We start from the raw sequence: 12,789 nt of genomic DNA on the forward strand, positions 1-12,789 counted from the left end.
GAGTCTTAAAGGGATAGTTCACCCAAAAATGAGAATTCTGTCCTGACAGAACACTGTAAAACCGAAGAGTGAAATTAATTAAAAAATGAAAGTTAATTTCACTCAAATAATAATGAATGCATTGCATCAGCCAACCATGAAAATAAATGTAGAAGTTAGGTGCTATTTTGTGTGTTTTTACACAAGAATAACATACACACTGAGAAACATAAGTTAGTACTTAAATGTTGTGTTATGTTAGGATTTACATATGTTTCTGTTATTTTAGTTTTGTAGTGTTACCGTGGTGAAGAGTAGAAGATAATTTAAGGCAACTGGAAATGTAATTTGTAATTTTTATTTTATGTAAACTTAAAACATTTAAAAACATTACTTAAATGTTTTTGTGTAATCTGTTACAAAATATTTTTTGAGTTCTGTGAACTTATTAGGGTTTACAGTGAAGACCTGAGTTCATCTTCAGAACACAAATTAAGATATTTTTGATGGAGTCTGAGAGCTGTCTGACCCTCTATAGACAGCAATACAACTGAAATGTTCCCAAGTCCAGAAACGTAGCAAGGAGGTCTGTAAAATAATCCATGTGATGAACCCCTGATATTTTACAGACCTCCTTGCTACGTTTCTGGACTTGGGAACATTTCAGTTGTATTGCTGTCTATGGAGGGTCAGACAGCTCTCAGACTTAAACAAAAATATCTTAATTTGTGTTCGGAAGATGAACAAAGGTCTTACGGGTTTGAAACGACATGAGGGTGAGTAATTAATGACAGAATTTTCATTTTTGGGTGAACTAACCCTTTAACTTTTATAAAGAATATCTCTCTGGATTTGAGACTTTAGTCTTTGCAAATTTACAGATCTTCTGTATTCACCAAGAGCTTGTAACACTCCAAAGAGAAGGGAAAACTTGAAATTGCATCATATGACCCCTTTAAATAATAAAAAGGCAAATGATTGTGTGTTGATTCTGCTTCACAGGTGCAAATAAAGTTCCTTCAGAAAAACGTTTTCTCATGCTTGTACATTAACGTCTGTTGAGAAATCAGTCTGCTCTGGGTCGGGCAATGACATGATTTCACGAATGTCACCATGTCTCTGACAAAACAGGAGAAATTACAGAGAAGTGAGGCATCTTGGGTTCCTCCTTCACAGGTCAAACAGACATTCAAAATGAAGTTACACTTTTAACTTTACATGACACGAAAGAAGGTGTGTAAAAGTGTTATTAAATTCTATTCTTTAAATTATATTGAAAATCTATTAATCTGAATTATTTTTTATTCATATATAATTTCCTGATTTTTGTAAGGTTTTGTTTAAAAAAAAGAAAAAAAAATGAAATATGCTGTGGTTAAGCTCAGACACCTGGTAAGACATGATAAGACATTTGCATGAATAGGATATTTTAAGGGTAAAAAGCCGTTCACATGAGGATGTCAACTCGAAATATGTTGATATAATTCGTAACTGAGTCCAGTTTCTGTAATTTTATAAGGATGCAGTGTTTTAAATTCACACAACCCAGCTAACAGCACAAAGCATTGCAGAATTTGTTGCTGATATTTGTATTAGTAGGCTAGGTTTTAGTATATTCCAAAAGGGAATAAGGAGTCATTTCAGGAATGGTTAGTAGCAACAACAAGGTTTTTTTTTTTTACTAGCCCTATTTTTAAAAATATGTAAAAAATGAAAGCTGCAAACAGCTGGTATGTTTAAGCAAAGAGTATAGAAGCTTCTATACTCTTTGGTTTAAGTTAGTGTAAAGCATGACATCCTGTTGCCTGCAGAGTGGCGCTATGATTATAACTGAACATTGACGCCCAGATCATCAGCCAGCAGATGGCGCTAACACTCTCAACTGAAGACATCAGCTCGCAGAAGTAGAAGTAGAAGAAGAAACAGAAAACACATGCAAGTGCACTACATGTTTTGATCCAACGTAAATATTCTACTTGAAGAAAGTCACTATATCGCCAGAAGTCTCAAGGTCTGTCGTGAAATTATGATCATTCGGCGTTTCGGTTAAGAGAGAATCAGTCGACGTTTCTCGTCTATTAACATTAGTATGACCTAGAAACACAGACTGATAGGAGCAGGATTCAGTGATCATCTGATGTAGATATGAAGCTCAAAGAGCTAGAAAGCTGCCTTCAACAGGTGGATGGATTTGAGGAGCCCAAAATACTCCTGGAGCAGTACCCCACCAGTCCGCATATAGCGGGTGAGCATTATACAGTCATTAATTATGATACTCTTAATTAATGTCAGATGTGTGTGCGAATTTCTGGATGTGCGCAGTATGCAAATGTTCTGTATTCGTATGGTAGGTTACTGTATCCCACAATGCACCACGCTTGTCTTGATGCTTCGTTTGTAGTGTGACAAATGATCAGTAACTATATTTTTCTTTGCTCATTTTTTTTAAGAGGTTTAAATTGTTTTAAAACAGTTTACATAAAATTGTGGTAACAATAGAAAAGTAACTGTTTCATGCAAAATTACAACTGGAAGCCTGTTTCTGCCACAGAATTTAAAAAAAATGTAATTGTAACTTTTTATCTCTCAATTCAGACTTTATTTCTCACTGTTCCGAATTTATATCTCACAATATTGAATAAAAAAAACCTTGCAATTCTGACTTTTTGTCTCATAGTTGCGTGTTTATCTCATAATTCACACGTTTTTCCCCTGCATAATTGCGAAATTATAACAATTCTGACAGTTGAAATTTCCTACAGTTGAGCTTAAATCTCACAATTTTGATTTAACATCTAACAATTCTAACTTTTTCTAATCAAAATTTAGACTTTTTTTCCCTCACAATTTCGCCTTTAAAGCTCACAATTTATATTTATATATTTAACTTGCAATTGTGCAAAATAAAGTCAGAATTGTTGTAAACTCACAATTCTGAAATGAACTCAAGATTATGAGATATAGAGTAGATTTTTGAGAGAAAACGTTTTCATCTTTATATTTTTATTTTGTGGCACAAACAGGTTGACTGTAGCTGCTGTGCACATGCTACTTTAAAAACAGTAGGCATTATACATTTTAGAAAGTGTGTATGGATATTTTATTTATAATTTTAACATTTGAGTGCCCTTTTTGTTTTAACATAATTCATTATGGCATAAGACACCATCCAGTTGTTCTGTGTTCTCACTCACTGTAGGCTGTATGTTGTACACCATCCACAACACATTTGACGACATACAGAATAAACTAGTTGCAGACTTGGGCTGTGGATGTGGGGTTCTGTCTATAGGAGCTGCAGTGCTTGATGCTGGGTAAGACCAACTCCATCCTTCCAGCCGTGGCCTAGAATTACTCTAGTTTTTCAAATATATCTGCATAACTGCAATCTTTCCTCTTAAGCTGTGTGTCGGATTTGACATTGATGAAGACGCATTGGACATATTCAAAGGAAATGTTGAGGATTTTGAACTGTCAAACATTGACATGGTCCAGTGTGATGTTTGCTCTATTGGATCCTCTTATGCCAAGAAGTTTGACACGGTCATCATGAACCCGCCATTTGGCACGAAGCACAACCAGGGTAAGTGTCATCTTAAAGTCAGCAAGCAGTGATGTTGACATAATCTAATGCATTTGCAAAACTGCCAAAATAATACCTGTTGTCAAACAGGTTTTCAATATTTCAACATCTTGATTTATGTTACTATATATATATATATACATATCTTACACTTTAGGCATTGACATGCAGTTCCTACAGACAGCGATTTCCATGGCAAGCACAGCAGTGTATTCCCTTCACAAGACCTCAACACGAGATGTAAGTTGCCATATTACGTTGTAATTTCACAGCTACATTTCAGCTATATTCATAAGAAAAACTTACAATTGAATTGCATTTGCATGCAGCACATTCAGAAGAAAGCAAATGATTGGAAAGTGAAAATGGAAGTCATTGCAGGTAATATTTAGCGAATCTATAAACATACACTATAGTCCAAATGATTGGGAAAGAAATATTAAAAAAGACACATTTTAAATTAGTCAAAAGTAACAATAAAGACCTTTATAATGTTAAAAGTTTTCTATTTCAAAACAAATGTTCTTTTGATTTTTTATTGATCAGAGAATCCTGAAAAAAAAAAGTTTCCACAAAAACTGTTTCCTGCATTGATAATAATTAATGTTTCCTGAGCTGCAAATCATTAGAATAATTTCTGAAGATCATGTAACACTGAAGACTGGAGTAATGATGCTAAAAAACTTCACAGAAATAAATGACTTTTGTTTTTAAATATTCACATAGAATGCAGCTATTTTAAACTGTTATACTATTTTACTATATTTCTGTTTTACTGTATCATTTTATGAAATATTTGCAGCTTCTATGAGCTTAAAAGATTTCAAAAACATTACAAAAAACTTTTTTTTTTTTTTTTTTTGTTAAAGTTTTGTCTGAACAACAAGAGTATAAAGAATCTTATGCAGAACCTTGTAAGTTGTAATAAGCTTTATAGCACGTTATAATATGATGTTATTTATCCTCATCTGGTGTCATCCCTTCACAGAGCTCAGATATGACCTGCCAGCATCTTATAAGTTCCACAAAAAGAAGTCGGTAAGTGAATGTTTTGCTAGAAATCCTATAAGTAAATTGCCACAAAAATATTGCACTGAACACATGTAGACACATTTTCTCAGACTTTACAAAGACAAACTAGTAACATGTTTTTTTTTTTCTTCTATCTTATTATATTAGGTTGATATTCAAGTGGACTTCATTCGATTTACTCCAACATAAACGGCAAAAAGGAAATCTTGTTGCTTTGCAAAATTTTAGTTATAGACTGTTATAAAAAATAAATTTTAGAAATGACCATACTGCATCATTTTTTGGTGGATACCACAAAAGAGTCTATGTAGGATTTACAAACATGCTTGTTGGAACTTTATTTAAATCTGTGCTTTTCACATTTTTGGCAGCATACACAGTTAATAAAACATCACTAACTAAAAATCAATTACACATCACACGTTTATAGTAAAATCCTGGGTTCACAACTGTCTTACAAATACAAAATCATCCAAATAAATATAAATAATATATTAAGGAATAAATACATTTCTTGATTTAAAACACCAAAACAGATTCTGTGCAAATACTGAAGTGCTGTAATCTATTGTGCTGTTCAGTGTATATTTAGAAACAGCCCTTTATCTTCCAGCACAGATAACATACAAACTGTGTCTCACACACATTATCAGTGACATGTTTTAAACAAATAAAAAATTTTTCGACATTACACTCACCAGTAGAACAGTGGGGTCCAAAAGTCTGACATTTTCAGGATACAAGTGATGAATTGAACTGAAAATGAAGAATTCCTATTGGTTTGTCTCCCTTTTTGAGCAAAACCTGATGCCCATGTTCTCCAGCATCATTTGAGATGCTTCAGTGGACAAACATCTAACCATCAATACAAAGAGTCATGTAACAAATTTGCATTTACATTATGGAGTGAGGATGTGAATGGAGTGATAAATTGATGCAAACATTATTATACTGGATAGCATATTCTGCTATCATTTTGAAAATATTTTCTCATACATTTCTTATGTAATCTCTGACCATAATATTTTAAAGACAATCTTATTTTTTTACATTTAATGAAGTAATCAGTGACATTATTTAGTGATACTATTACTTTTTTGTATTTATTTTAACGTATAATATGAATTTGAAATATTCCACAGGTTTGCAGTCAGTGTGATTGTGTGTTAAAATAATCAAATGTGTACATGGCTACAATATTCCCTCTATTATTTGGCAAAATAATAGCATACATGCATAGTAAACGTGTTAAAAGCTGCTTTTTAAATTCATTTATCAGATGTTAATTATGGTTTGGAAAAACACGAAAAAATCTGGAATAGTGTGGAAAAATCCATACTGGAAAAGTATGGAATTTTTAAATGGAAAATACATAGGAATCCTGAAGTATTGCCTATTCACTTTAAAACATTTGCTCTCATTTCATGTTTAAATTAATAAAAGTGGTCTCAGACTTTTAGACCTCACTGGAAGTGGCTCCACAGACTGATTTCACACGCTGAACACACAAACACAGCCGTGTGAGCGTGCAGCTGATGGGAGGTTTCCCACAATCTCCCAGCAGTCCATCTCGGGGTCGTACCTCTCTATACTCTGCAGATACGTCCCTTTAGAGTATGAATACCCACCTGCTACATAGATGCACCCGTTTATAACGGCTGATCCGCACTCCATCCTTCTCTCCTTCATCGCACACATCTGTCTCCACTCATCTCGCTCGGGATCATAGCAGTCTATGATGGTGGTCTGACCTCCGACCAGATAAAGCTTGTTGTTCAAGGACACCGAGCAAAGGCCATACTCTGAAAGTAAAGAGTCTTGATGAGTTATCAAATGATAAGAGATGATTAAATCCAGATAGGCTCTTTTCTGTTGCTGATGTAGAAGGCAGCAACCAGCCTATGGTGGTTGTAGCCTAAAGATCTGAACTGTTTAGCTTATCTAATACAAAATGTAGATGGCTCACCGGGATGTGGACACATCGTTGTGATGCTCCACTCATTGATATCTGGCCGGTAAGTCTGAATCTTCTCGTAAGTGCAGGTTCCTCTGTACCCATAATGCCCTCCGGTTACATAGACTCTGTCTTTCACCACGCAAGCAGTTGCATTTCCCACACCTTTAGAGTCAAAACAGAAAGATGATGAACTTCCATCAACAGATCTTTGATATTTGAAAGATTTTATGTAATATAAATTCATATAAATGTCATATAATTTTTTTGTTTTTGAAAGAGGTCTCTTATGCTCACCAAGGCTACATTTATTTGATCAAAAATTTTGTAAAAAAAACAAATATTGTGAAATATTAAAATTTAATAGAACTGTTTTCTATTTGAATACATTTTTAAAATGTAATTTATTTTTGTGATACAGCGCTGAATTTTCAGCATCATTACTTCAGTCTTTAGTGTCACATGATCCTTCAGAAATCATTCTAATATACTTATTTGCTGCTCAAGAAACATCTGTTATTATTATTTATCAATGACAAAAACAGTTTCCACACTGCTTTATATTTGTGTGGAAAACGTGATACTTTTTTTTCAGGAATGATGAATAGAAAGTTTAAAGTTTAAATAGAAGGTTTAATAGAATATTACAAAATAGGAATAGAACTAGAAAGTTTAAAGTTTAAATAGAAAGTTTAATAGAATATTACAAAACAGGAATAAAATTAGAAAGTTTAAAAGAACAGCATTTTTTCGAAACATTGTAAATGTCTTTATCGTCACTTTTCATCAGTTTAATGCATCCTGAATAAAAGCATTAATTTCTTAAAAAAAAAAAAAACTCCAAACATTTAATGTACATGTCAAAATATTTGCCAGAAATTTAAAAGGCTATTTTTATGTTAATATTATATTTAGTGTTAAACGATTAATGCAATTGCAAATGACAGGACCGCATTTAAGTAAGCAGTCTTGTACTTTTGTACATTTGTGTAAAATTAAATGTTGTAACGTTGCCATTAATCTTGGATCTGGTAGATTTTGTAGATGCCTCCTAACCGAAGGTTTTTTTTTTTCATTTTTTTTTTTTTTTATTCCCTAAAGGGTGGGTGGGTGCAACAGCTATGAGTAAATAAACTGAAATTCTACTACCTTGTATCATATCAGCCACAGGAAACCATCTCTTCTTCAAGGGATCATAGAATTCAGTTTCTTGCGTAGGAGCTCCTGCCGTATATCCACCAATGGCGTATATGCATCCACGTAGAGCCACGGAGCAGTGGTAGTATCTGGCTGTGATCATGGGACATCCGTCTGTCCATTCATCCGAGTCAGTGTTATAAATCCACACAGTGTCTAAAGCATCCACAGTCTGTGTCCTGTATCCTCCAGTCACGTAGATATCAGGGCCTAGAAGTGCCACGCTATAACTCTCTCTTTCAAAATCAGGCATGTCTTTGCCCTGAACCCATGTGTCGGAAACAGGGTCCCACGTGTGGACTTCACACAACGGATGCCAGTAATATCCACCAATGACATACAAGCTGCACGTTAGTTTTTTGCAGCACTGTGAGAAACCTTTGCTCGGCTTTAAGGAGGCGAGAATTGAAGATCGCAGTTTGTTTTCAGAGCAGTGTCTGCGAAGATCCAAAGCAGTTTTGAGGTAAGCATCATCCACGTCGAGATGGATGCAGTTGAGAAGCTCCTGAAGGTGGTCTATTCGAGGAGCCGTGTCATGGGCGACCCATTTGACCACCGCGTCCAATAAAGTTGCTTCTTTCCACACACTGTGGTTTTCTGTAGCTAATATCATCCGTAGCTTTTGGAAATCCACCTCTAGGAACTCCTCCTGAAGTGTGAGTTCTTCAAAGCGACTCAGTATGATCCTCAAAGCCTCGCGCTGCAAATCAGAGCACACGTGAAGCTCGGCGAACGAGTGCATCCCGAGGCAGTTATCGACGTCCAGCAGACGAATCAAGAAGCTCTCGCAGGCTTTCTTGAGCGAGATGAACTGCAACAGGTCTGCGGCTTCCAGGAGACTTTGGACGTTGTTCTGGGTTATGCTGATCTTTGAAGTGTAGATGTAGCTCACCAAAGCACCCAGAATCTCTCTGTTTATGCAAGGCAGGTTGATGGTGTCGTCCAAACGTTCTCTCATGTCTAAGGTGAACATTACCTTGAAATAGGAGCTGCGGGCTGATAGCACAGCCTTGTGGCAGTGGAAGAGCTGTCCGGATGAAGACTGCAGGGTGACGTCCGTGAACAGACCGCTGCTGTGAAACTCATGAAGAGCTTCCAGCACCTCGGAGGAGTGAGAGGCATCGCAGAACTCGTAGGAGTAACCGCTTTGAGCTTTTCCTGACATTGCAGCTGGAAAGAGAAGATTTTTAAATGAGTTTTCAAGTGTCCTAACAAAATTAACTCATTACTAAATGTTCCCCCATTAAACTTAATTAAAATTGTAGGAATTTAGTAAACAAACATTAGAAAATAAATATTTCTAGTTACGCTCAGTTCTAGGATTATTGTCCATGACAATAATATATTATTATATATGATACATGTATGATATAACGGATTATATGTAAATGAAAGTTTCACTATTGTAAATGTTCTACAGATAAACGCAACAAAGCCAGATGCGGTTAAAACAAAATTCATATTTTAGGCACATTTTTATATCATGTTCATTTTAGTAAATATTTCTCAGAATTTATTTTTGAAGGCAACTTTCTGTATAGACACAAACCTGGTTGAATATTTTCAGAAATGTTGACTAGCTGTTATGTTGTCATACCGGGCATTACACTTTTTAGGCGTTTTTAGCAAAATGTAAACAGTAAAACTATGTCACACAACCAAAAAAGGGACAAATGTGAAATCTAAATGGTAGCATACAAAATATGAAATTGTTTTGGCAAAGTAATTTTTTTACAGTAATCATTCAATTGTCTAAAACTTGACGAATCTCAGATCTTGCCCCCTGATATGACATTTATGACTTGTAACTTCTTTCCATTTTAGCCTCTTCTCAATCTCAAACTTCATTAGTTGACTCTTGTCTGAACATATACTAGTGTGTTTTTACTGGGTCAACAGGTTTTACAAAAATATATTTATAAATTTTAACATTGAGCGCAAAATTCACATGACAATTTGGAACCAGTGTTATTTAGCATACTGAGATAACATTAAAGTTAAATAGTAAATACTTTGAATTAGTTTTTTTTTTTTTTGTTTTCATTTTCATAAAAAAAATCTCAATTTACTGTTGTTTTTAATATACGTCTATATAGTTTTTTTTTTTTTTTTTTTAGTTTTTCTGTATTTCAGTTTTAGTTATTTTAGTACATAAAGTGAAAGTAAAAATACGTTTTTAAATATATATTTAATTTCAGTTTATATTTTTAACCATTTTATTTATTTTATTTTTTTATTGTTTAAATAAACTATAATAACCCTGTTTTGAACTCCGTTTTTGCAACCAACCCACAATAACTCTGCTAATGATGAAAACAAAGATTAACGCATTTTAACTTCTGCCTCAAACAGTAATAGCGTTTGTGACAACTAGCCCCTACAAAAACAAGCTTACCTGACTGATTGACACTCGTCCTTTCTTCGCTGGAGAAGTTTTATCCCCAGCAGTGTGCCTTGTGCTCGGTCAGATCAGACATGAGGCCCCTGTATTTAGTGTCAGTCTCTAGTCTAGAGGAAGTCGAGCTCCTGTTTTGGTATCTGTGTGAATCAGGAGCCTCGCCACTAATGTTACTGATTCAACACAGCCGCGTCCTTCAGCCATGTGACCAAACAAGCATCCCATCTTCAGAAATACATGGTCAAAAATCTGCAATTTTGATTTTTCAATCAACTGAGACATAATACCAGTTTTCACGTTTCAGTTGTCACGGCAGTGTTGACCGTATAATCCTGAAGCCGTTGAATAATAACGCTTGAGGGAGACTGTACCAACGGCGGCCGAACACCAAGAATTACTCCCTTCTAAACGCTTCACCGTTTTCTGAAGGCAAGAGCGTTTGTTTATAGCTTAACCATTAAGTCCACAGGGTACAGTAAAATACATAAATAACTCAGGGTTTCCATCGAAACAGTGCGAGGGTCAGTCGATGAAGCGAGCGCCTTTTCCTGTTTGACTGAGGCGATTTTAAAGCGTGTTTCGGTGAAGTGACTTTAAAATAATAATGTTTAAGTGCTAACAATTCTAGTATTTAAATGGAATGCATTCTGAAATCTCAAGATAAACAAACATATTAATCCCAGGCTGCAATGTTTGCTAACTTACTACAGTAACAATGTTTGGTTCCTGGAACGCTCTTGGAACACTAGTTTAAGGTCATAAAAGAAATAAATTCTAAAAATAAACAATATAAAATGCTCCATATAAGTTCTTATCAGATACACCTTTCAGAAACATTCTGGGAATGTTACACGAACGGTATTCTGATGTTATGGAAAGGTTGTTTGGATGCATTTATGCCATCTGAAAGGTAACAGTTTAATTTTACATGCAAGCCTTGTGGTCAAGATCATGAAACTATGACACTAAAGAGTGTTTTGAAAGTGTATGTAATACAGACGCGGTTTAAATTTTTGTCATCTGATTATAAGCACGAAGTGTCCATCATGTATAACTAGCTGACTGTGTAAAGGGAAGCAATGCACCAAGTATGCATGCATGTGTGTGTGTGTGTGTGTGTGTGTGTGTGTGTGTGTGTGTGTGTGTGTGTGTGTGTATATATATATATATATATATATATATATATATATATATATATACACAGTACAGACCAAAAGTTTGGAAACATTACTATTTTTAATGTTTTTTGAAAGAAGTTTCTTCTGCTCATCAAGCCTGCATTTATTTGATCAAAAATACAGAAAAAAAAATTTAATATTGTGATACATTATTACAATTTAAAATAATTGTTTTTTAAATTTATTATACTTTAAATTATCATTTATTTCTGTGATGCAAAGCTGAATTTTTAGGATCATTATCACATGATCTTTTAGAAATCATTCTAATATGATGATTCATTATCAAAGTGTGGAAACAGTTCTGCTGCTTAATATTTTTTCAGAACATGTGATACTTTTTTTAGGATACTTTGATGAATAAAAAGTAAAAGAAGCTATGTTTTTAAAACATAAATATTTTGTAATAATATACACTACTGGTCAGTAATTTGGGGTCAGTAATTTTTTTTTTCTTTCTTTCTTTTTTTTTTTAAATAAAATCAATACTTTTATTAGTGATAGTAAAGAAAATATATTATTAGAATATATATTATTAGAATTTTTTTATTTTGAATAAATGCTGTTCTTTTTAACCTTTTATTCATCAAATATATTAGACAGCAGAACTGTTTCCAACACTCATAATAAGTCAGAATATTAGAATGATTTCTAAATGATCATGTGATAGACTGGATGTTACATGTGACACTGAAGGCTGGAGTAATGATGCTGAAAATTCAGCTTTGCATCACAGGAATAAATAATTTTTTTAAAGTATATTCAAATAGAAAACTATTATTTTAAGTTGTAATAATATGTCACAATATTACTGTTTTTTCTGTATTTTTTGATCAAATAAATGCAGGCTTGATGAGCAGAAGAAACTTCTTTCAAAAACATTAAAAATAGTAATGTTTCCAAACTTTTGGTCTGTACTGTATGTGTGTATATATATATATATATATATATATATATATATATATATAAAATACAATCCAATACACAAAAAAATATCTTTGGGAATGAAAAGGAGCTAGAGAGAGTGTGTGTATTATACAGACACACACATACATTATACATATACATATATATGTGTGTGTGTGAATATGTATGTATGTATGTATGTATGTGTATATATATATATATATATATATATATAAATATATATATATATATATATATATATATATATATATATATATATATATATATATTCTTTTCAAATGAAGAGAAATTCAATCAAAATGACTTCTTAATCTATGTGTGAACCTTGTTTCCCCACCTGTGGCTCAAGACTTGCAGACCATGCAGCTCCTTGTGACCCTAATAAGGACAAAGAGGATTTGAAAGACAGAAAAACTCATCTGTAAGTGTTTGGTAAATATCTATATTAGCAGCACAAATTAGAATCAGCTATTTAATGTCATCTATACACAAAAGGGACCGGAACAGAAACTCTATAGTGTGTGTTGAAAAGAGACGGACT

The 12,789-nt window shown here is 33.7% G+C and overlaps 2 protein-coding genes across 2 annotated transcripts; one reads left to right on the forward strand and one right to left on the reverse strand.

Annotated features, from left to right (window-relative positions):
• Window positions 1–1,844: 1,844 nt before the first annotated feature.
• On the forward strand, window positions 1,845–4,859 carry LOC122138533 (rRNA N6-adenosine-methyltransferase METTL5). The gene is made up of 7 exons (XM_042731828.1): window positions 1,845–2,224; window positions 3,179–3,293; window positions 3,381–3,562; window positions 3,720–3,802; window positions 3,892–3,943; window positions 4,551–4,600; window positions 4,742–4,859. Exons 1-7 carry the CDS (start codon window positions 2,125–2,127, stop codon window positions 4,781–4,783), a joined length of 624 nt encoding a protein of 207 aa, XP_042587762.1. The 5' UTR covers window positions 1,845–2,124; the 3' UTR covers window positions 4,784–4,859.
• Window positions 4,860–5,990: 1,131 nt separating this feature from the next.
• On the reverse strand, window positions 5,991–10,594 carry LOC122138532 (kelch-like protein 23). The gene is made up of 4 exons (XM_042731826.1): window positions 10,141–10,594; window positions 7,698–8,915; window positions 6,561–6,713; window positions 5,991–6,396 (listed from the first exon to the last, which is right to left on the reverse strand). The coding sequence occupies exons 2-4, from the start codon at window positions 8,908–8,910 to the stop codon at window positions 6,086–6,088; spliced, it is 1,677 nt and encodes a 558-aa protein (XP_042587760.1). The 5' UTR covers window positions 8,911–8,915; window positions 10,141–10,594; the 3' UTR covers window positions 5,991–6,085.
• Between the last annotated feature and the right edge of the window lie 2,195 nt (window positions 10,595–12,789).

This window comes from Cyprinus carpio, chromosome B9, assembly GCF_018340385.1.
Source record: "Cyprinus carpio isolate SPL01 chromosome B9, ASM1834038v1, whole genome shotgun sequence".
NCBI lineage: Eukaryota > Metazoa > Chordata > Actinopteri > Cypriniformes > Cyprinidae > Cyprinus > Cyprinus carpio.

Excerpts from the sequence above, each read along its gene's own strand:
- LOC122138533 (XM_042731828.1), top strand. The coding sequence starts at position 2,125 with ATGAAGCTCAAAGAGCTAGAAAGCTGCCTTCAACAGGTGGATGGATTT. Across the intron at positions 3,944-4,550 it reads GAAAATGGAAGTCATTGCAG|AGCTCAGATATGACCTGCCA; the intron begins GTAATATTTAGC and ends ATCCCTTCACAG. Across the intron at positions 4,601-4,741 it reads AGTTCCACAAAAAGAAGTCG|GTTGATATTCAAGTGGACTT; the intron begins GTAAGTGAATGT and ends TTATTATATTAG.
- LOC122138532 (XM_042731826.1), bottom strand. The coding sequence starts at position 8,910 with ATGTCAGGAAAAGCTCAAAGCGGTTACTCCTACGAGTTCTGCGATGCC. Across the intron at positions 6,714-7,697 it reads TGTGGCTGATATGATACAAG|GTGTGGGAAATGCAACTGCT; the intron begins GTAGTAGAATTT and ends TTGACTCTAAAG. Across the intron at positions 6,397-6,560 it reads AACGATGTGTCCACATCCCG|AGTATGGCCTTTGCTCGGTG; the intron begins GTGAGCCATCTA and ends CTTTACTTTCAG.